This window comes from Biomphalaria glabrata, chromosome 9 (genome assembly GCF_947242115.1).
Source record: "Biomphalaria glabrata chromosome 9, xgBioGlab47.1, whole genome shotgun sequence".
Lineage (NCBI taxonomy): Eukaryota > Metazoa > Mollusca > Gastropoda > Planorbidae > Biomphalaria > Biomphalaria glabrata.
This window is the reverse complement of record NC_074719.1, coordinates 25,719,890-25,744,011: the sequence shown is the minus strand read 5'-3', so window position 1 is coordinate 25,744,011 and position 24,122 is coordinate 25,719,890. Positions and strand designations below refer to the sequence as shown.

At 32.4% G+C, this 24,122-nt stretch overlaps 3 protein-coding genes across 13 annotated transcripts in view; 2 read left to right on the top strand and 1 right to left on the bottom strand.

Moving 5' to 3' along the window:
* Positions 1 to 417: 417 nt before the first annotated feature.
* On the top strand, positions 418 to 2,559 carry LOC129928378 (uncharacterized). Its single transcript, XM_056042598.1, has one exon. The coding sequence runs from the start codon at positions 418 to 420 to the stop codon at positions 2,557 to 2,559; it is 2,142 nt and encodes a 713-aa protein (XP_055898573.1).
* Positions 2,560 to 4,278: 1,719 nt separating this feature from the next.
* Positions 4,279 to 16,102, top strand: LOC106066765 (spliceosome RNA helicase Ddx39b). The gene is made up of 10 exons (XM_056042356.1): positions 4,279 to 4,425; positions 4,686 to 4,904; positions 12,519 to 12,646; positions 12,845 to 13,121; positions 13,517 to 13,635; positions 14,522 to 14,653; positions 14,762 to 14,871; positions 15,099 to 15,243; positions 15,505 to 15,652; positions 15,942 to 16,102. The coding sequence occupies exons 1-10, from the start codon at positions 4,359 to 4,361 to the stop codon at positions 15,953 to 15,955; spliced, it is 1,359 nt and encodes a 452-aa protein (XP_055898331.1). The 5' UTR covers positions 4,279 to 4,358; the 3' UTR covers positions 15,956 to 16,102.
* Positions 16,103 to 16,467: 365 nt separating this feature from the next.
* The window catches only part of LOC106058757 (ubiquinone biosynthesis protein COQ4 homolog, mitochondrial-like), a 35,752-nt gene continuing 28,097 nt past the window's right edge, over positions 16,468 to 24,122 (bottom strand). For all 11 annotated transcript variants that reach the window (XM_056042367.1, XM_056042361.1, XM_056042359.1 and 8 more), the window contains 3 exons: positions 22,377 to 22,479; positions 19,300 to 19,523; positions 16,468 to 18,900 (listed from right to left, as the gene is read on the bottom strand). In XM_056042367.1, coding sequence (XP_055898342.1) covers positions 18,711 to 18,900; positions 19,300 to 19,523; positions 22,377 to 22,479 — 517 coding nt within the window. In that variant the 3' untranslated portion in view covers positions 16,468 to 18,710. The remainder of the gene's footprint in view (positions 18,901 to 19,299; positions 19,524 to 22,376; positions 22,480 to 24,122) is intronic.

Genomic DNA, 24,122 nt, shown 5'->3' with positions numbered 1-24,122 from the left:
TTGAAATATTCAAGCCTACTATTGAGTTACGACAATCATTTAGACTCAACCATCAATTTAACAAGTACAAGACTACTTGCTACTGAATTACCATGGCAGCCAAAATGTTGACACTCCAAGATTTTCTCGAGATGGCCAAAGAATTAGCCATGCCTAAACCAGAAAGACTACAATGGGCAAAGCAAGAACTTGAAGAACATAAAAATGAAGTATTAGCACAACGAAAAGAAGAGATGGAGCACGAACTCCGTATCAAAGAAGAAGAACGCCTTATAAAAGAAAAAGACATACAATTAGCTCAGGCACAAAAAGAAGCAGCGAATGCCCAACAAAAGTCTGCAGGTTTTGACAAATATAAACAAATGTCAAAAATGGCAAATTTTCAAGAATCCAAAAGACAATATTGATTCTTATCTGATGCGTTTTGAAGAATTAGCAAAAGCATCAGGTCTACCTGAAGAACAATACTCTAGAACTCTCATGAGCCTTCTTACGGGTAAAGCCATAGACATTTGCATTCAACTTCCAGCGCACGAACTAGACAACTATAGCAATGTCAAAGAAGCACTCCTGAGACAGTATGGCGCTACACAAGACACATACAGAAAAAAATTCTATACAGAAAGGCCTCGACAAGAAGATGATCCATTAATATTTATATCAAACATGACCATATGGTTTGATAGGTGGATCTCCTTGTCAAAAATAGAAAATTCATACGAAAATCTGAGAGAGCATGTCATCATAGATGCCATTACACATGCACACTCAGAAGATATTCAATCCTTTATCATTGAAAGACAACCAAAAGACATTCAAACTTTGACTCAAATAGTACGACAATACAGGGCAGCATATCCAAACAAACCTATTAAGCAGTCTGCAGAAGAAAATTTCATTTGTTATACCAAAGAAACCAGAACACCACGATTCTCAAGACCAGAAAAAAAGCCAATATGTACAAACTGTAATTTCAAAGGACATTATGCTTCACAATGTAAAACCAGAGACATAGAATGCAGTTACTGTCATCTTAAAGGTCACTACGCAAACGAATGTAGAAAGAAACAAAACAACTTAAGTGACAGATCCAAAGAAAAACAAGCATCCAGATACCAGCCACAATCTACAAGTAATCAAAACTATGGTAATCAAAACAAATTCTACAACAGAAAACCTAGATCTGAACACACAACAATGACTATAGTTACAAAGTCTAAAGGTCTAGAATACTATCCAGGTTTAGTTGGAAACCAGAAAGTGGAAGTGATCAGAGACACAGGTTCGACATCCGTGGTCGTACATTCAAAATTTGTTAAGACTCATCAATACACAGGCAAATATGTTGCGGCTACAGCTTTCAATGGTACAGTCAGCAATCTACCTGTAGCAGAAATTAACATTACAACACCTTTCTACAGTGGTGATGTAGAAGCACTAGTATCAGACAATTTACCTGTAAATCTGTTGATTGGCAACATTAAAGGAGTTCGTGATTGCACTCAACGAGACCTACAAGACTGGTCGAAAGCCATAAAAGTAAGCCAAGAATGTAATGCAGTCATTACAAGGTCAATGACAAAAGAACAAGTAGAATCAGATAATCTACAGAATGAATCAAACTCAAATCAACAAAATGACAACCCAACCAAAGAAACTACAGACCAAGAAACCACTAATCAAAATGAAATGACTAGCAATTCAAACATCCCGCCTGAATTCAACAATGAAGAATTTAAAGAAGAACAAAAGAAAGATCCTACTTTATCAAGACTATACAAGAAAGCACAGACCAATATAAATCCAGAATCAAACAATGAACCATATCTTGACAACGGAATGCTAATGAAACGAAGCAAAAACAAAAATAAAATCATTGAACAAATAGTCGTACCACAAACATACAGAAAGACAATAATTGAATCGGGACACAGCAAACCTTTTTCTGGACATATGGCGGTATCCAGAACAAAGAAACGAATTCTACAACATTTCTATTGGCCAAGCATAACGAAAGATGTGAAGAAGTTCGTCAGTACATGTCATATTTGTCAAATGAAAGGACCTAAAGGTAGACACACTCAAGCACCCCTTCAAACTGTAGAACTCACAGACAAACCATTCCAGAAAGTGGCCATTGACATTATTGGACCCATACCAATTGAATCAGCAAGAAAGCATAAATACATACTTACTTTAGTTGATACATGTACAAGATGGCCAGAAGCAATACCATTAGTCAACATAACAGCTATTGACATTACCAGAGCTTTGTCAGAAATTTTCTCCAGAACCGGACTACCAGAGGTGATACTAAGCGACCGAGGGGGACAATTTACAGCGGAAATTACGAAAGCATTCATGGACATGTACAAAATAAGGATGAAATTTACAACGGCCTACCACCCACAGAGTAACGGGCTCTGCGAACGTATGAATTCTAGTTTGAAGCAAATCATATCAAAAATAGCAAATGACAACCCACAAAATTGGGATCTTTTAATACCAGCAGCACTTTTTGCATACCGAGAAAGTCAACAAGAAACTACAGAAACTTAACATACCATATGATATCAACACAAATATCGACCCAACATTCTTTTGATATCAGCACAAACATCAACCCAACATCCCATGATATCAGCACAAACATCGACCTAACATTCTATATATCAGCACAAACATCGACCCAACATTCTATATATCAGCACAAACATCAACCCAACATTCTATATGATATCAGCACAAACAGAGCACAAATATCTACGCAACATTCTATACGATATCAACACAAACATCGACCCAACATTCCATATCAACATAAACATACCCAACATCCCTAAGGCTGGAACAAGACGGAAAGGATAGCCCTGGATAGGGGACAATGAAGATCTATTGTTGGCGGGCCATACTCCAATTGGAGTGACGAGCTGTAAGTAGGCCTAATTAAGTAAGTTTAGCTAAGTTGATTGAACGTAACACTAACAACGCGAATGTAGTGGGCCATTTTTTCTTTTTATTTTTTCAATGACAAATAAAATATGAATGTTTAGTTTACTCTATTATTTGAACATAAGTAGGGGCTAAACAAAACAAAAGCCCATTTTTCTATTTCTATTCACGCAAACAAAAGTGTGCAGCTTCATGAACATTTTCTTCCCGTTGTAGGTATTTCGTGAGAAACCTCTCCCTAAGGCTAGATTAGATTTCTATTTTGTCCACTGTGCGTTGATCAGCGAAAACGCTTCAACTTTAAAATTATTGGATATTGAGAAGCTCTGATGCGTAACGGGTTCTAATAAAACAGTCTCAATTTCAGACACCTGTTTAAAGGAAATGAAAAAAAAATGTCATAGGCTTGTTTAGGATGTGTGCTTGAATCAGAAAATAGGAATCTGATATTGTTAAAGGAAAAATAAAAAATTATTTTGTTTTGTTTGTTTTTGATTTTAGGCACATCGGCACAATTTAGGCCATGTCGTGCCTGCAGTTCCTTAGGGACTACTCTCTCTCTCTCTCTAAACAACAAGAGCCAGATTCTATACAGTCATATCATTAAAATCAAGGTCTATTTACAGTTAAAACAGTAAAGGTAGTAAAAATTTTAGGTAAGGTAAATCTCGATCTAGATCTGTAGTACTGGTCTAGATACAGAAATTTTACAAAGAGAATTAGATGAATTACAGAAATGGGAATCATATTGGAGCATGCTTTCCACCCAGAAAAATGTCCGTTATTAAGAGGAAAAAAAAAACTAAAACAAATAAATTCTACTTATCATATTCATTGTAAACCAGTAACACAGACTAAAACGCAAAATACTTACGTGAGTAACAATAAATGAAAAACTGTCATGGAATCCCCATATTTATGAAACTATCAAAAAAATCAAACAAAGCATTTATTAAAAGAAATTTCTATAAATCAAATAAGAACATGAAACTAAAACGTTATTTAACGTTGGTTAGGCCAATACTAGAATTTGCATCCACTGTTTGGGATCCCCAAAATCTAATAAAATACTCAGAAAGACACAGGATAAGGGCACATTCCTCGTTCCATATGCTAGGACAAATTTGTACAAAAGCTCCTTTTTCCCTAGTGCTATAAGAGCATGGAATGGATTGCCTGAGCTAGCCAGGAAAACCAGTGACTTAGCAGAATTTAGGTCATTGGTTAATATGCATGACTAAATGCATTACGCGTAGGACGTAGTCATCTTTTTTTGAAGTAACGTCTGTATTATATTAGATAAGAATCGATAGATATCTGAACTTTTCAAATGGAAATCGTATCCAACGGCAATATCTTATATCGATACTAAACCACGCGATTCCTAACCATGATACCAACGCCGGATGTTAATAGATATTGTCGAACTTCCTGTCTTTTCAACCGGTCTTTCGGAAGAAAGGATTGTTCGAGGTAAACTAGTCGTTGTCTAATAATTTTGGATTAGTTACCATTAAGTTAAATCTTCTTAATGCATTATGGCTTAATGTTCTTATGTATGGTATATTTTAACTTGTTATAATTAATGGCGATACGTTGATGATCGTTTCAATTAGATGATATCAGATTTTAGTAGTCCTTATTCAGTTCTAGACAGACAAAAAATAAACGTGCATTAATAATTTAGTCAAGATTATAAGTTTATTTCACCACCTTCCTTTATTTTTAATCAGATATCTGTAAAACAAATATGGCTGAAGATAGTGTTATTCTCGATTATGATGATGAAGAGAATGAACCCACTGTTGATGCAGCTGGTGGAGATGGACCAGTTAAAAAAGATGTAAAAGGAACATACGTGTCGATTCACAGTTCTGGTTTCAGAGATTTTCTTCTCAAGCCAGAGCTTCTTAGAGCTATTGTGGATTGTGGATTTGAACATCCATCAGAAGGTAGATCTATTCTAGACTTTACATAAATTTTAAATTATCTCAAGGCTTAAGATTAAGGAATAATATAGGGATGTGAAATAAAAAAATTATCTTTGAAAAAACAATTTTTCGTTAGTACATTATTAAAATACTTTGAAAGAACTTTCCAATGGTGTATAAATTATGAATGTAAGTTAAACAGTTAGAAAGTTATGATTTTTTTTGTGGCGTTTTGACCTAACATTGGTTGACATGGAACAACGAAGTAGAGAGCGTCTCGCTCGCTAAGCCAGCGAGACACACCCCCCGCTCAAAAAGTTAAAAAGTTGGAATTGAGTTTCGTAGAGGATAAATCTACTTATTAAATAAGAAATTTAATAGTAGATCTAGTATTATAGTAGTGAGTTCGAAATCCGCGTATAAACACCGGAAGTAGTATTCCATTTTTCATATAAAACCTGCATAGGTCCATAAACGTTGGTATTTTGAATTTCATAGTAAAATTACATTTTTATTTTTTTTTGTACAAAATTTGTGCTCATTGTGCTCTAGAATGTTAATATTTTCAAATGGCATGTCCCGATTATTCCAGTGTTGGCTTGTTTTTATTAAAATGAAGATCAAATGACTGCATATTTTTTGTTTTTATGTTTGTCAATTGAAATAATCCGAATTTCAAACTTTTTAAAAAAGGCTCATCTGGGTAATTACTTAAAGATTCGTAATTGATAACTTAGAAGCATATTTTCAATCAGATTTAATTAGAAAAACGTCCTCGAGTGAAGTCCTCTCGATTCACTCAAATATGTGACCAATTATCGATAGTTGACATTTTTCAGCACTGAACACTATATTTTTGGACAAGTTGGCAGAAACAAAATTATCCATGAAAACAAGAGCTTTGCTAAAACATATATACATCCATCACTGTCAGTACGTATTTAAATCCATCTCAATCGGCCCCCTATTTATAACCATCTATGATTTGAATAATTTCTTTTTAAAAGCAATTGATTAATCTAAATATAAAATTAATTATTTTTACATAAGGTTAAATAATTTTCTAATTATTCCAATTCAATACAATATATGATTTAATGTAATCTATACAATTTTTAAAAATTCTTAGTTATCTTTTAAATAAGTTTGTACCACTAGTCATTGGTAAAGTTCATAGAATTTAAGCTTTGTTTGCATCATATAATTATCAACTACTCTAGTTAGGTTATTATTATTTCACTATAATTTTTTTTTTACTATTATTATTATTATATTTTATTACTATTAATTTTAAGATTTTTTGATTAAAATATTATATAGCTATTATTGTTAAATACAAAAATATAAGAAATTGAATTACATTTTTAAAGGCAATACTATGGTTTGTTTTTCACATTTAGGTGAAACATCAAGGACACTTTACACTGCATTAAAAATTGCTAGATGCACCAGAGTTTCTATTTAACTCTCAGATTAATGCTTTTAGTTGTCCTCTAAATTAATTATCAAACCATGATATCTCTACTGTTAGTAAACTCCACTCAATTTTTAAATCAAACTATACCTCAGTCTACACTGGGCATATTAATGAGTTTCTCATTACAAAAGGATTTATCAGGCCCATTAGTATGTATAAAAAAATGTGCTTCACCACAATACTTGGGCTGAAAGAATCTTAGGTTTTTTAATTTATTATCATGAAAAGCACCAAATGCTAAAATGGCTATTTTTAGATGGTAAGACAAAAGTCAATGGCAACAACGCTTGCATTATCTTTGCACTAAAAAAGAAATGAGCAAGAGATAAATTTTCTTTTTGTTTACCAAGAAAAAGATGTTGGGAAATTATTATTGCACTAAAAAAGAGATGAGCAAGAGATAAATTTTCTTTTTGTTTAGCAAGAAAAAGATGTGGGGAAATTATTATTAAATTAATTTAGTGTGGACAGATGAGCAAGAAATGAAATGGCAAATGAATAAAAGCTGCTTTGAAAGATGTTGGTGTGCCTATTCTTAAAGAAAATATATTGTTTACAACAGCAAATAATCTAAGAATCTGTGAGATTACCCATAGCCTATTAGAAAAATTATGGATGATGCTGAGATTATAATTATTCTTTAACTGTGATACTATTTTACATTTCCTTAAATGTATTTTAATTTTATTTGATTGATTTGCTGATGTCTAAGTGATGATTGTAAATATGCTATTTTATTTCCAAAAAAAACAACAACAAACATTTGTTGCAATAAAAAAAATCTATTTTGATTAATAATCAACCCATAAAATAGAATATCTAGACATTTTTCTTATATAAAATCATGCATTAGGTATTAATATTTAGAATGCATCTATTCTTTTCATAATATTAATTATGTTCTTCATTAACTTGTGTTGCAGATTTGATATAGATTTAAAAATTATTTACTTCATTCTTAAAAAATTACTTAAAATCAAAGCATTACTTTTCAATTTTTTAAATAATATTTTCAGCATAATAATTAATTCATACTTTAAAAGTATAGATACCAGACACTTAAATAAAAAAAAATTCTCTTTCAAGATTTAAATCTTTCAAAATGAATTTTTAACAAACATAAGTACTTTTCAATTACAAATAGTGTTTTACTATATATTCATTAAGAGTACACTTATATTTCTTTAAATAATAATTATTAATCCTATCAATACATTCAAAATTGATTCAATGTTACATGCAATAAAGAGAAACTCAAAACAAACTTAGAAAAAAATTGAGGATCATTCTTGTCACAAAATTAGATAAATTGGCAGCACAAACAAAAAAATACTCTTGACCTATTTCCCAGTTTGATTCAACTTCCGGTAGTGAACAGAAATGACATGGATCTAAAAAATCAAGACTTTCCCCCTCTCAAATAAAAATTAATATCTCCCCTTCCACTTGTCATACAATGATAAATTTAGTATGGTTGGAAATATTTTTTCAAGCCCTATTCAACCATATAGGTTTTATTAGTATATTGTGAGTTTGAATTTTTTATCGAACTACCTAATTATAGGTAAATTTCTAGCTCACAAATCTGATTTCCTTTATAATTATGAACTTCACTTGTTTAGAATGTAAAAATTGATAAAATAAACAAATTATCGGGTCTAGAGCTACAAGAAATGTCTGAGAGGTGTGGACAAAATGGCGGCGTTGTGATGGGAAAAAATTGACAAAATATTTAAAAAGTGGGATCAAAATCGCCTGAAACAATTTTTTTCAAATGCGCTTTAAAATAAAAAAAAAATAGAAGCGACCCATAAAAATCTTTAAAATCTATTTAGACCTATACATAATTGCTATATCTACTAGCCTATGCAAGTTTTTATTCTTAAAATAGTTTAGTTTTCAAAAAAAAAAAAAAAAAAATCCCATAGGGAGCAGTGCAAATTTATGCATCAACATTATAATCGATAACAATTAAAGTGAACGTGGTATCGTGATAAAACTTGGCAGAAATATGGCCAGATATATATTCTATTAGCACAAAAAAAAATCAAGTTCTAAAACGTAGCCTGAAATGAGTATCAGTAAAAAGAAAAATACATATACTTTCAAGTACACAAAAAGTAAGAAAATACACATTTTTTTTTAAAGTCCACATGAAAAAAGTGTTCCTCAATATAAAATGTATCCATATTCACCTCCTTTAGCCACGATTCCAATGGATTTAAAATCATAATCGATTTCAATTAAGGGCCTATGTACAGAAAGTAAGAAAAAAACGATCTCAAAATTTAATGACATTTTTTAACTTCCGGTCTTACGGATTTTCACATATCTAAATAATATTATAAGGTATTAGTTTTAAGTTTACGTGACTAGAAACGCTAAATCAGGTTTCTATTTTTTTTTTTTTTGTCTTATATTTTAAGAATAAAAATGCAGATTACAAATATGTAATTTGATTTCCTCAGAGATAAATAGTTTTTAAAATATATAATTTTAAGTTTTATTTCTTATACTTATATGTCATTGGAAATTACGCCATTTTGGTTTTAAGGCTTAATACTATCTTCCTTGAATTACTTGCCAACTTTTTTCTGTTGCTGTTTTGTCTTTCTTTCTAACAGCTATTAGATCTAATATTAAAATTCATTTAAAATGCTAGCATAAGAACAAAAAACTTTTAAAAATAGTTATTGAAAAAAAAAAAAAAATTCATCAATTTATTATTAACATTTTTTATACCTTCATTTCAGTAAATAGGTACTTTGATAAAAATTTCAGACTCTATATATTGTAATGAACCTAATATAGTTAGTTAGAGCTTTTGGAACCGAGTTTATTGATACCTCATTTATGTTTCTAAGTTGATTAGAACAGAAGTTATAGCAATTTTAGTGGCGAAAATTTTGCCTATATTATTTTTTTAAAAATTGTGACAGAAAAAGGAAAATTTCACATTAAAAATGCTGTAACTTGCTTACTATTTGAGTTATTTGCATGTAATTTTCACCAGAAATACATGATTATGTCCTGATATTTATTTTAATTTCAAACAAGTGGTTACTAGTGGTAGACTGTGACATAATGTTCTTATTCGTTTTTAAAGTGAGGTTACTTGTAAAAAAAGAAACGGTCGACAAGTACTTTTTCACATTTAGAAGACTCTAACTTTTAAACCTTAAGAGATAATTGAATACAATTTTAAACAGATGCTTTATTATCTGTTGATACTTATTTTACTTTTAAATTATAGATAGAAGTCCAAGAAAATATTTTACACTTCATGATGTGACACAACATGTAAAAAAAAATGACAAAAGTACTTTTTTTTCCATTAATAGGCTGTATTTTTTAAACTTTCAGAGCTATATAAATAAAATTTTCAACACAAATGCATGAAATTAATTATGTTGTTCCTTTTATTATTTTGAAACCTGAGATTGAAGTTAACACAAAACTTTTTTTTGTTATAGATCTGTGGCATCAGTAAGTAAATGTAATACGTCACCAGGTCGAAAATAATTTTCCAATATGACTTTTTTTGCTTGCGCCCAATGATGGTGTCAGAATATGTAAAAGTATTTATAACATCCCTGTCGTGTTGCTGTCACATTAGTGTGTATGACAATCATGTCACACCGCAGCCTCCTTTAGTTATGCCCATCGCCAATGATGTTCTCTGTGGAGAAAAAAAAATAAAGCTCTTAGTCATGATTGAAGCTTCATTTAACCATATCAACATACACTTTAATTTTAAAAGAATATTTTTTGGACTTGATCCTGTATAAAAATCTGTTATGTCTCTGTATCTAGCCAAGAAATCTTATCTAGAATTTACTTATTTAGATTTGATTGATCAGTGATCTCTCATTGATTTGATCTAACTCTAGATCTAGAATCTAGTAATGAATACTATTGACTTTTTATTTGTCTACTCATCTAGATTTGCCTATAATCACTATATTTACTCAGACCTGCCTACCGTTACGCAAAATGCGTATTCGTTACGCAAAATCTCCGAAAAATGACCGTCAGTACGCAAATACGCATTTAACCCGTCGCGTTACGCATTTCGTATCCTTCCCCCCCCCCCCCCCTCTTGACTAGCTTACGAGCGGTCACGGAGGTCACGCTAAGGCCGCGCTAAGCCGTCCTGTTGGGGGGGGGGGCAGAAAAGGTGGGGGAACACATTGTGTCCAGATTTATACGTTGATTGGTTCTTAAAAGCAATTAGATTTAGTATAGAAATGAAGAGTGAGGGAGTGGCGGGTTGGTACCAAGGTTGGTACCGTCAGTTAGCTGATAAACCAACGTGACTTTTTTTTTTTTTTTTTTTTTGTAAGTTCATTAGTAGAAATTAAATATGTTGAATCCCTGATTCCCGTATTCATTTGTATAGAAAATAAATATCGAAGTGCTATCGATTCAAAACACATTGAGTGACATTGTAGATATCTAGTCTAGATCTAGATCTGGATTCTAGAGCTAGAATCTAGATAACTTGTTATACAGGAATAGATCTAGATCTAGCTAGCCATTACGTTATGTCATGATTCTCTACTTTACTCTACACTCTAGTTCCAATTTAGTGTTAGTTGTAGTATGATTTAGATTGTCTAGATCTAGATCGATAACATCTACTACTATCTAGTCCAGATCTAGACTAGACATTCTTAGTCTTGGTATAGAATAGATCAAGGATGAAGGTAGGCCTACGAAAGTTTGGAGCAGACCTACGTTTGTAGCGGATTCACGGCATCGGTAACACAGCCCAGATTTAGAGTAGATTCTCAGTAGATTATATTCATTATATAGACATAGATCCAGATCTAGTCTAGATATCATCTCTATTGTCGTACTGATCTAGATTTAGATTGTAGATCTAATCATGACATCTAGATCTAATATTAGGCCTATATATATGACAAAATAGTGGATCGCGTAAGTGTTACGCATTCTGGTGCCAAAATACGCATTTTGACCATCAGCGTTACGCTTTTGGACTTTTTTTGGTAGGCAGGTCTGTTTACTTAGTATTATATATTAAAAGTGAAATAATTTAATTGAAATTCATAGATCTAGATAGATTGTGGAAAACAATTATGATAATGCAACTAGATCAAGATTTATAATTATTTTTTAATTATCGGCCAAATATTATTATTATTTTTTTTAAAAATCCTTTCAAAACTTAAGTAGTGAGTAAATATCATTATAAAGATATTATTTATGAAGTTTTAAATCATCGATGATCAAAGAAAATGGATTATGGTGGATTTCAAAAGGGAATGTGAAATACAAAAAGGATGCAGCCATTGATAAACATAGGATCTATCACTTCCTGTCTAGTAATGGCGGCCGGTTTCACTTTAAAAAATTAGACCTAGCCCAGTCCGTTGGCATTTGCCACTAAACAGGAGCACTTATTGCAATAAACTTTATTAAACTAATTAGATTTAATATTAAACTAACCCAAATAACTAAATTTAAATGTAGAATGAGCTTAATAAAAAAGAATTTGGTGGTCAACTTACCAGTATGTTCAACACGATGGATCTCCATGAAAACAATAGAATTTATGGCGATGTAGATCTAAAGAATTAATGAATATCCTGTCCTTGCGCGATAAAAAAGCTTTGATTATCCTTTTGAGCATGGATTTTGAAAACAATATCAGAATGGAACACAATGCCCATTGTCCTGGGCTTATATACTGACGCCGGTATACTACCAGTTCCGGAAACCAAGAGAAAATCTCGCACAACCGGAAAATCAAAGTACCTACAGTAAATACACTTAAAAATTCATAAGTCAACAGCATAAGAACAAAAATCAAAAGTTATTGAAAGGGATAAGGGAGATAGATATGCTTAAAAACAACAAACATGGTGGTCAGTAAAGGTACCTGGGCATCTAAAGTTCTAAACTATTACCCTTCTTGCAAACTTTGCTATAACTAAGAATAAGTACTTTATCTTCTATTTTAGGATAATATAATATTTATTTTTTTATCTACCCTGTGATGAAAACTTGGAATTACCATTTGAAACAAAATGAAATAAAAATGGCGGCAATACTTTTGAGGGTGAATTTTAAGTAGCCTAAATTTTTTTTTAATATAATCTACGAGCTAAGCTTATTTTGTATTTCTTTCTCAGTTCAACATGAATGCATCCCTCAGGCCATATTATCTATGGATGTTTTGTGTCAGGCCAAGTCTGGCATGGGAAAAACAGCTGTCTTTGTTTTGGCAACTCTTCAACAACTAGAGCCTGTTGATGGACAAGTAAGCACATTTTTTTTTTAAGCTTGGCAACATGATGATAGCCAATATTTAGGCTAGAGTTCTGAACATTTTTGATTGCAGATAAATATTCTGATTGCCTTGGTCATTTTGATATTAATTTTAAAGTTGTTTTTAACATGTTTTATTAATATGCAAGCAGATACAATTGTTTCAGATTTTTTAAACTTTTTTTTTTAGGTTTCTGTATTGGTGCTTGCACACACAAGGGAACTTGCTTTTCAAATTAGCAAAGAGTATGAAAGATTCAGCAAATATAACAACAATGTTAAAATTGCTGTGTTTTTTGGAGGGATGAACATTAAAAAGGATGAAGAGGTTTTAAAGAAAAATTGCCCTCACATTGTTGTTGGTACACCTGGACGCATTCTGGCACTCGCCCGCTCCAAGGTTCTTTCATTAAAAAATATCAAGCATTTCATTCTTGATGAGTGTGACAAAATGTTGGCAGAATTAGGTAAGCACAGCAGCCTTCCTTTTCTGTTAGTGGCTGTTAGATATAGTTAAGTGTAGTGTAGATGATGTTAATTTACTTAAAATGTTATCTGCCAGTTTAAGTAGCCTTCAACTCACCACAGAACAAACAGTATAGAATAAATTATCTAGCCTTTAAATAAACACCAATTTATTACAGAAAATAAGGGAAACAGTTGATGTCACTGTTTGCTACAAGCAGTCTTATCGTCTTTTAATCGCTTTTTACCTATTTCCGTTCTTTTAAATGTGCTGTCATGCCACTAAGGAAAAACCCTAGGCGTCTTACTGTTAAGTCGTTACATTTCTTTTGTTTATTTTTAATGGCATTACTGAATCCTTTAAGACAACTAAAGGTTTATGCTATTTATTTTTCAGACATGCGCAGAGATGTTCAAGAAATTTTTCGCATGACTCCACATGAGAAGCAAGTGATGATGTTCAGTGCCACTTTAAGCAAGGAAATACGCCCAGTTTGCAAGAAGTTCATGCAAGATGTAATTTTCTCCAATCAACATCAACTTACCTGTCACTTTGTCCTTGCTTGACATGTTTATGGAGGCTGTGGAAAAATCCTTAAGTGGCTATTATCTTGAATATTGTACATTCAAGTCAAATCTCCAGTATCGTAAATGATTAAAAATCCACACTCCAGCTGAGCAAAAAAAAACAAAACAAACTTGAATATCTAAAAAAAAATGCCTACACTCATAGGCGACCTTCTTTTAGTAATGTCCTATGAGAACAATTCTTCATTGATTGCAATTTAGGGACTGCCTTTTTATTACAAATTGGCAGGATGAGATTCAGAGACTGCCTGCGCTGAACGCAGGTGGCAAGCTGGGTCTTGTAATTATGTAATACACCTTACAACCACACTCAGCTTAGGCTACACTTAACACACACCTGCTGGTCACAGTATTCTCTCAAGATAGTGAGCGCTCATTACCTTGTATCCCACGCCTGAACGGGAAGACAAGCTCTCTGAAGTGATGAACTGGATGACTTTTGGCTTATGCACGTCTCTGTTGGTGTTTGTACCGACTTTTTGAGCTGGCCGTCGTCAGTCATTGGGATATCAGCTTCCATAAATGGTTGAGAGTTGTTTTGTCTTAGTTAATTTATACATTTTAAATGGAATATTTTTAGAGTAAGGCATTTTTATACTATTTGTTAGTGGTCAGTCTTTAATATTTGTGATTTACTTTTTAGGTGTAAATTTTTTAAAGTAATTTTATTACTATGCTGCAAATTACCCTATGATGAAAATTTGGAATTACCATTTGAAAAAGAAATGTAAAGAATCTTCGCGGCAATAATTTTCTGAGGGCTTTGCAATCATAGTTAAGTATTTTTTGTCTAACAATACATGTTTGTTTTCAGCCTATGGAAGTGTATGTGGATGATGATTCTAAACTTACCTTACATGGCTTACAACAGCATTATGCCAAATTGAAGGATAATGAAAAGAATAGGAAACTTTTTGAACTCCTAGATGTCTTGGAGTTCAATCAGGTACAATTTACATTTCTAAGTAATAGTGATGTTAACCAAAGTTATTTGAAGGGACTTGTGGTCCTTGAGAGATTAGTCATGTTATTAACGACTTATTTTATTACTCAGGTCATCATATTTGTGAAGAGCATCCAGCGTTGTATGGCTTTGGCACAGCTATTACAGGAACAGAACTTTCCAGCTATTGCTATTCACAGAGCAATGACTCAAGAAGAGAGGTATAAAATTTAACAATTGCATAAAAGGCTATTCTTTATATTATTGTTTTGTGTGTATTGTTTGTGCAGTTAACCCTATGATGAAACTTTGGAATTACCATTTGAAAAATGTATGAAAAATTCCTAGCGGCAATATATTTCTGAGAATTCTATTATTAAACTTTTATTTAATCCATTTGGATTATCCTAAACTTTAAAATGTACAACTCTCCCCTTTATACACACAGGCTGTCTCGTTACCAATCTTTTAAAGATTTCCAAAAGCGTATATTAGTGGCTACAGATCTGTTTGGCAGAGGAATGGATATTGAAAGAGTTAACATAGTGTTCAACTATGACATGCCCGAAAACTCAGACACTTACTTACACAGGGTATGTATTCCATTAATACTAGAATAAGAATGTAGTTTTACATGTTAGTCCAAAGATATTTTTATAACATTTTAGTTACTTAAAAAAATGTGAATAAACTGACAGGCCTCTACCCTATGATGAAAACCTGGAATTACCATTTGAGTACCTGTGAAAATAATATATGCGGCTATTATTATCTGAGGGTTGTAAGTTAACTTTTACATAAGTATACTTTATTTTATGGGCTGCATGTGTGTATAGTTTTTGTTTTGTTTATAGGTGGCAAGAGCAGGACGGTTTGGAACTAAAGGCCTGGCTATTACATTTGTGTCAGATGAAAATGATGCAAAAATTTTGAATGAGGTTCAGGAAAGATTTGAAGTGAATATAACAGAATTACCAGATGAAATTGATATTTCTTCTTACAGTAAGTGTATACTAAGAACATTTTATGCAATAAAAAAATTGTTTTTGCTGCACCCTGTATCTCTAGGCTAAAGATGTTTTTTTTATTCTAGTCGAAAGGTGTGCTACAGTAAATGGTTTCTTGAAATTGAAGAGAGCAAAATGTTGCTTATTAATATTTTTCTTTTAACTGACATTTTGATATATGCTATGACTTAATATATGCTATGACTTAATAGATTAAACTTCGTCAGTGTTTTTCTATTTATGCCGTCTGTCAGTTATCTTAAGACATTTTTTTTTTATTGCAGTTGAAGGTCGTTAATTATCCTGAATGATGACAGACTGATCAGTTGTTTTTTTAACTTGTAAATATTTGTCATGTTAATTATGTGTCATATTTTAATCATCTTAATAATTCATTCATTATTAATGTACAATTTGAATAAAAAATATTGAAAAAATTTTTTATTTTATTTTTTTGTATCACTGGATTTTTGTTTAAACTAAAATTCTAGTTATAAAAGAAATATATAAAAATTCAAAATTTATGCATACAAGAAATTGGACCTAAGGATATTTGAAAGTTTGCATACTGTACTCATTGAAAAAGGACCTTTTTATCAACATAAACACATCAATTAGCACCAGCAAGAGTTTACAAACACTAAACTTCACTTTGCCAATCTTTGTCTGACGCTATTTATGGAAGGGACTAATCCTTGCAGAAGACAAAGGAACGGGGAGAAATGGTCAACATTTCATGTGTAGTGTAAGTGGGCCATTAAATTTCAGACCTATGTCTGGGAATATCAATAGGGAATTTTTTTTTTTAAATAATCAAAGCAGTTTTATTAGGAACCAATGAAAGAGTTTGCCAAAACCGTCTGAATATCCTGCTGCGTAGATCGAGATGTCAGTGAGGCAATTATGTAACATTGGCTTCACCCCTTAACATCTTGCTAAATGCTTATGTCAGCTTACACATACTATATTAACTTGTTTTTCCGGTGAATTGGTTGAATTCATTTACATGTAACCAACACAATATCTGTTGGTTTAGATACTGGTACTAGGTATGTTTTATTCCATGCTTTAATTTCTAGTCATAAAAATTTCATGTCTTCAAAAAAGGATTTATAGTAGCTTCTTATATTAGGCACAGCTCATCAAATTCTCCTTTTAGAAACACGTCGCTTTTTTTGTTTATAATTAATTTGTTTTTATGTTTGGAGCTAAAAACGATGTTTCGGGACAAAGCATGTCCAATTTAAGATAAGTTCCTGTATTTTTGTTCCGCTTTTCCAAAGCAGATGGCAGTTTTTTAGATTCTCGGTAACCAAGTATGTAAAGCTATTGTTTAAACCTCCCCCGGCAATTCATACCCATATAAGGGATGAAGGCTATATTATGAGCCTGTTTGATCGTAGGCTGGTGGATCTATCAAAATAAGCTTCCAAACATCTTTAGAAAGACATTCCAATCACATTCATACTGTTAGCTGTTAAATAAAATTAAAAAAGGAGGTGTTTCAATGAATAATAATGAATTAAACACATTCTCCTATAGTGCACAAGGCAAAATCGTAATAAGAAATATTATTGGGATTAATAAATCTATGATTTTTTTCAATAAATAAATGTGACCTAGATCGAGATATCTAGAATATATAATTTATGAATGAAAGAAAAAGTGCGGGCTGCTAATTTGAAGCCAGAGACCATGCCCACTGCAGGTGATCACGCCAGGCGAGCGCTGGTGGTGAGGAGAGGTATACACTAAGCGTGTAGTGTCACAACCTATCATACAGGCAGTGGAGGGAAGGGGGAGAGAGTCATGAAAAGAATTATAAGCATCTATGGGAGGGAGGGGATGTAACAAAACGAACATCCAAATTATGAAAAGAAGAGGGTCCTTGGATGGGAATTAAAAGAAAGAGACAGAGAATACATGTAGCCTATCATGTTTGTTGAATTATAATAATTAATTTATAGATCTATAATTATATAGATTTATTTCTGTTTCTACACATAGATTATATAGGTAGGCATATATATATATATATATATATATATATATATATATATATATATATATATATATATATATATATATATATATATATATATATAGAGAGAGAGAGAGAGAGAGAGAGAGAGAGAGAGAGAGAGAGAGAGGCAATATACTATAAATACATATTGCAGAAGTGAATCTACTTCTTTTAATACAATCTAAATAATTTTTAATTAACACAGATATAATTTATTAGCAATAACATAGTGGTGTTTCTTAACGGTGCTCGATGTGTGCTGAAGGAGAAAGCACAAAAACTGCGTTTATTATAGGAGCATGAAGTGACCTGATTTATTTTAAAATAAAATCTTGACTATGAGTGGTAATTCAAAGAAACACAGCTATTTTTATAGTCCTTTAGTTGCAGAATAAGAATCTGCTTTCAGTTTTTTTGTAAGTTAAACCGTCACCAAATAAAAAAATAAAATAAAAATTTGACCTACTTCCCGAATACGGTGTGCCTAATATAAGAATCTACTATAGTTCCTTTCCTCTGCTTGTACTTCTCTGTTAAATAGAAATATTCTGTTTCTGTCGGTAAATCTTTGTAAGTTTTGTGCTTCAGCACTTGTAATTTGTTGAAATGTACAGTTCTGAACACATCACATGGTCCTTGCCAAAGAGGTTCTGCTTGACAACTTTTCAGCTAACTTGCTGCCAGTCCACTTTGATAGCCAACCATACTTTGGCTGCATCATAAGTTACTCCCACCAATTTCTTACAAAAAAAAAGAGAAAGATCATCCATGAGGGTTGAAACTTCTTTGAATAGGTCTTTGCCAGTGATGGTCCTTTGTAGCAGCTGACTCTTCAGTGATTTTAAAATGGTGTTTGTACCGCGCATAAGTACCAAGAGTTGAGAGGTGTCAATAGAAAAATATTTCTGCTAGATCCAGACAGCAGCATAATTTCAAAGATTAAAAGCCTATAGTAGAAAAATATTATATACCAAGAAAAAAATGTACACAGCATCAATTTTAAAATTTACAATTGTATTGAACAATACCATTATTTTGTTTTTGTATTTTTTCCAGTCTTAATTAATGGAACAGGCGCTGGTTCAAGATTGAGTTCTTGTCTGAATTCAGTAATATCTTGTTCCCAGTGCTTCTCAAAGTAGACATTCATTAAAAACTTTGAGTTGTAAGCAGATCGAATAGCCCAGGGCAGGTAGATGTCAAAGTATTTCCTTCTGTGCCTGAAAGAACACAAATCAACGAGTCACTATTGAAAGTAATATTTCTGTATTTCTCAGTACCATATGACTGAATACCATATTATTTAGGACATATAGATTTAAATATGATGAATGAAATAGAAAATTTCCTGTTCATCTTGTCAATAGTTATAGAGCTTTTCAAATAGGGTACCGTAAATTAAGATTGGAGATAAAAAAAAAAAAACAGCTTATAATTATTTACATTATTTGGAACCAGTACTGGTTTAACATTAATGTTAATTTGCATACAAGTGCATTTAACTTTTTCTCTCCTAACAGACGATACCAATGTTGATTCCACCAGAATGTGGTAAATAATTATGGAGAGAAAGAGTTAAAACCAGTTTCATTAAATCTAATCAAATGTGTATCTCTTACTTTGGGCCAAGTCTAATGGGACCAAACAATGCAGCAGATATACACATAGGCAGCCTTGTTTGGATAGCCTCAAACCACTTGACAGCCACTTCTCCCAGCATATTTGGTGGCATACCCAGTAATGTGTGGACTAGGTCATGGCACTGACGATAGCGCAGCATGACGTACATCAGCTCAGCATCATCTATGAAATTTACAGGTCTCCTGGCATCAGGAGAAAAGCCCTAAAAATAGTACAAATATACCAGTATGTCAAATATTTTTAGGAGAATGCTTATAAACAAAATATATTAAAGTATAACATAACTAAACTAAAATCAAGTTAAGACAATGCTAAAAACTAGTTGCTATTACCACTGAAAAATGTTCTAGTGTTAAGTACGCTAATTGTCAAAAGTGCTTTCTTGAAGTTATTAGAGAATCAATATGACAGTAAATGTAAACAATAAATATGTACATCAAGAAAAACTATAGTATTCCTGTTTTAAATAAAACTTTTAAAGAAAAAAATTGCCCCAATGTGGATTAAAATTTGAACAATGTGTACAATCTACAACCGGGTATTATGAAAGCCACTCATTCTTTTATTTATTGGCTACCAGTATTCTTCCCACATCCAGAAAACAACTGATTTTTTACTTGTTATTTTTTCCTTTTAAAAACCAAGTACCCTGTACCGGTACCTTTTAATATTTGATGTAATTCAAACTTTCCACAATGCCCATGACTTTGTGGATTTGGGTGCTCCTGGTATTTTCAGAATTCAAATCTGAAACCTGTATGCTGACAAAAAAACACAGAAAATGTGCTAAATACTTGGGAAAGAAAAATCCTCCGAAAAATTTATGGTGCCATACATGATGAAACCAGATAGAAGACTCGCACCAACCAAGAAACATACCAACTATATGAAGACCCATCCATAGTGACAGAAATAAAAAGAAACAGATTTGTTGGCCAGGTCACCTCGAAAGAATGCAGAGAACAGAGGAGCAAAGATTGTTCACCAGCAAAAAGGTAGGTGCCCCAATTGCAGACCACGAGTATGGTGGCTTGATGACGTAGAAGCAGATCTATAACAGCTACAAGTCCGGGCATCTCAATGCATAGCACAGGATAGTTCAGAATGTAGAGATGTGCTAAAGCAGGCCAGGGCCCTCCATAGACTGTAGCGTCACTGTGAAGGATGGATGGATGTATTCCTCAAAAGGAAAACATGTAAAGATTGAACACACACTATATATCAAGCAAAAATACAATAATCAATAAGCTAACCAATGTTCTCATAGTGAAAATGAAATAAGAACTTCTTTTCTAATTATGTTCCTTTACTTAATTATTCTTCTATGTAGAAATTAGAAGCTTTGAGATGGCAATATGTAAATTCACTTCCTGTTTACACTTTTCTTGAGACCTTGACATGTACACCACCTGACACTAGTTTAAGTTATGATATATTGTTATTTTTTTAAAAACTATCTAACAGATTTAATTTTCTGTTCTAAAAATTAAGTCAAGTTGTAATTGAAAAAAAATAATTTATTGAAGATTGTCTTGTAAGTATTCAATAAGTAATGACAAGCACACTGAAACTAAAATAGCATTTTAAGCATTATTTCATAAAAACATTTGAGATAAAAATAGTGGAAAAATACAGAAAATATGATAGGATCTGACAAGCACATGAATCTCAAACTCCAAAGAAAGTGTGTGGGAGTAATAGGATAAGTTAAAAAAGCATTCAGATAAGTTCATTGGCAGATTGAAAGCAAAGAGATTTATTCTTAAATGATTTCATTTCATTGGCTTTTACAATGCAAAAGAATTTTTGTTTATTGGTTTACTGGAACAGACAGGGCAAAAAGTAGAATATTTTTAAAAGACTACTGGGTAAACGGAGAACTACCTGATCTGGACAGTCTTTTTTTAAGCAGAGTTCCTTTCAATGATATTGCGATGTAACATATTTTAGTACCAGTATTTTTACTTGTATATATATTAAATTGCACCTAAAAAAAGATGTAAATTCTAGATTTGTACTGTAATTACTATAAGCTAAAAAAAAAAGCAAAGGCTTGGGAGCTGAGTCGTTAAGCACTTGGCTTCTAAACCTGGCCTTGGTTCGAATCTCTGAAGAATGGGATTTTGAATTTCCACCAGGCTCTAATGGGTATCCGACTTTAGTTGGGGAGAGGAAAGGTGGTTTTTTGTTGTGCTAGCCACATGACACCCTTCTCATAAACTGTTGGCCATAGAGAACAGATGACCTTAATGTCATCTGCCCTATACATCGCAAGGTCTGAAAAAAACAACAACTTTGTGTTCAGCCATAGAAATTAAAGCACAAAAGACAATAGTATAATCAATAGTGGCTGGTAATTGTACTTTCCAAAATTATTGGGGTATTTAGATTTGTCTGTATTTGTAGCAATGCTTTATGTTTGTTAAAGTGCCTAACACCTACATTATATTTGTTAACAATGATAAATGAAATGACAAAGAGAAATACTAATGATCTGGACCAGGGTCAGTAATTGTAGATGCAAAAAAAATAACATAATGATAAATAAATACAAATTAGTATATATATATATTTATTTATAGCTTTTATATAGCGCTACTTTCATGCTTATAGCATGCTCAGAGCGCTTTGGTCCAATCTCGTTTGTGGACCGGTGGGGGGGGAGGGGGTATCTAGGAGTTGGTTTTCCATGCTGCCTTTAGGCACTCAGTAAACACAACTCTGCCCGAGTCGGGTGTCGAACCTCAAGCCCCCTTCTAGGTAGCCAAGCCAAGTTCAAGCGCACTTGGCCTTTGACCACACTTTAGTGTGACAAGAAAGGAGATTCTTCTTGAACTAGTCAAATTAAAGCCCCTCTTAATTTCTTCTTAGCAGTAATTCCACTAGAACATATGCAGACTTGGGCTAACGGGACATTATTGAAATCTACTAGCATTGGAGAACAAAAATGTGTAAAAAAGATGATGTGGAGTTAAATAGAACATTAGCAATCAACAGACATTTGATACTAACAACTGAATTACAAGAAGCTGATGATGAAGAAATAGAAAATTACATTTGTCTTTAAAAATGTCCAATATTCTTTTCCAAAAGTTCCATCTGGTAGACTTCCCAGCTTCTCAAGGTTGATAGTGGTAGTATTTATGACAGGCTTTTCTCTGTAATTAAACAATACATAATAACTTGCTATTTGTTGTAAATTATTTCATTATAAGCATGTCTAGAAAAATTCTACAACAGAGTCCAATCCAACAGGTCTGCCACAGGTGGCAAGTTGAATGAATGTAAGAAAATGTTAAATATATTGAGCTGTTCAGTAGTTTTCAAAACTTTTTGATATAATGCATAAGTCAGAGCCATACAGAAAAGGTTTTCAAAATTGCTGCCTAGTTGATAGGGACAATATATGTTTATGGGATGAAGAGATTTATTATGCATTCATTAATCTTTATTATGCGTAAGAAAATTTGTTTTACAATTGTGCATTATAAAAAAAAACCACTACTTTATTAGAGCAAACAATATGTATTATAACACAAACATATACATTCATACCCCAGCTTCTCTTCATATTACATGTGAAATTTACAACAGTGAGTTAACATTTGTTCAATTGCCAAAGGATCAAAAGAGATTTTATGTGTCTATTTGATTTTGTGATCATTGCAGTGTCTTATATCTTCTTTGTGATGTTGCAATGTTAAAGTCATGAAGAAGAGGGTGATATTTTATGCTTAAAATTTTTATTGCTTTCTTAGTAATGTTTTTCTCGAATAGGTGTCCATGTGCAGTTTCTTTGTTCTTTGTTGCCTAATATATTACTAGCAGCATTTAGAATTTTATTAAGTTTATTTTTATTTTTTATGTTCAGATTGCCAAACCAGGCAGTGATGTTGAAACTTAAAATACTGCAGATGTGAGCATGGTAAATACACTAAACCTCTTCTATAATAACACCTCAATCCTGCATATGGCAACCAATATTAATGGAACTGTGGCAAGTTTGAAAATCTGGATGGTTAAGTATAAGACTATAAACATATGAATTGGCAGCTTAAAAAAATATTGTGTAAGTGGAAAGTCAAGTGTCAAGTGAAAATTTCCAGGTTCCATTTGTCAAAAGTTCAAGGCCTTGGAGTTGTCTTGGATTCAACTTATTTTTTTATGTATATGTTGGTCATCTCTGCATATATTAGGCCAGATCCAACAATATTTAACTATAGATCACCAATGAAACTTTCAATGGCATTAACTCTCCTGCCTAAACCAGGGCAATGCTTTGCTATCTGGTATACCTGATAACAAGGTTGCTATAAAGATAAGTCTAAACAAGCTGAGAAAAAATAGTGCCTGCTTTACTGCCTACAATCACTAGCTTGTTGTGAATAGGAAATAATACATTATTAGTGATGAAATGCCTTTTACATTGGGAAATTATTATTTCATTCTGAATCTGTTTAATTATTAACGACCAACTGAAGAGGTTTTGGGGTCAATCACAGAAATCGTTTTAATACTTGTTTTCTGTAATATAATGCTTAAAAAAACGTGTATGCAAAATATTTTCTATAACTTTTCAGCCGTTAATGAGATATTAGCATTTTAATGTGGGTTTTAGGGACACTAAAAAGTCTTAGTCTCGTAGCCATTCGAGATGTCTTTCTCCCTCACTACACGGGTCTGTGACGTCATAGTATGGAAATTGGGTCACGCTTCCAAATTTAGAGGTAAGCGAATTAATGTTTGCCGGATTAGCCTAGATCCAGTCTAGCGTACTAGTATCGAGTTTTAGTCCACCGTA

What these genes read in the sequence shown, in the direction of transcription:
- LOC129928378 (XM_056042598.1), top strand. Translation starts at nt 418, where the DNA reads ATGCGTTTTGAAGAATTAGCAAAAGCATCAGGTCTACCTGAAGAACAA.
- LOC106066765 (XM_056042356.1), top strand. Translation starts at nt 4,359, where the DNA reads ATGTTAATAGATATTGTCGAACTTCCTGTCTTTTCAACCGGTCTTTCG. An exon ending in ATTTGAACATCCATCAGAAG is followed by an intron (nt 4,905 to 12,518) that starts GTAGATCTATTC and finishes TTTCTTTCTCAG; the next exon opens with TTCAACATGAATGCATCCCT. An exon ending in CAAAATGTTGGCAGAATTAG is followed by an intron (nt 13,122 to 13,516) that starts GTAAGCACAGCA and finishes TTTATTTTTCAG; the next exon opens with ACATGCGCAGAGATGTTCAA.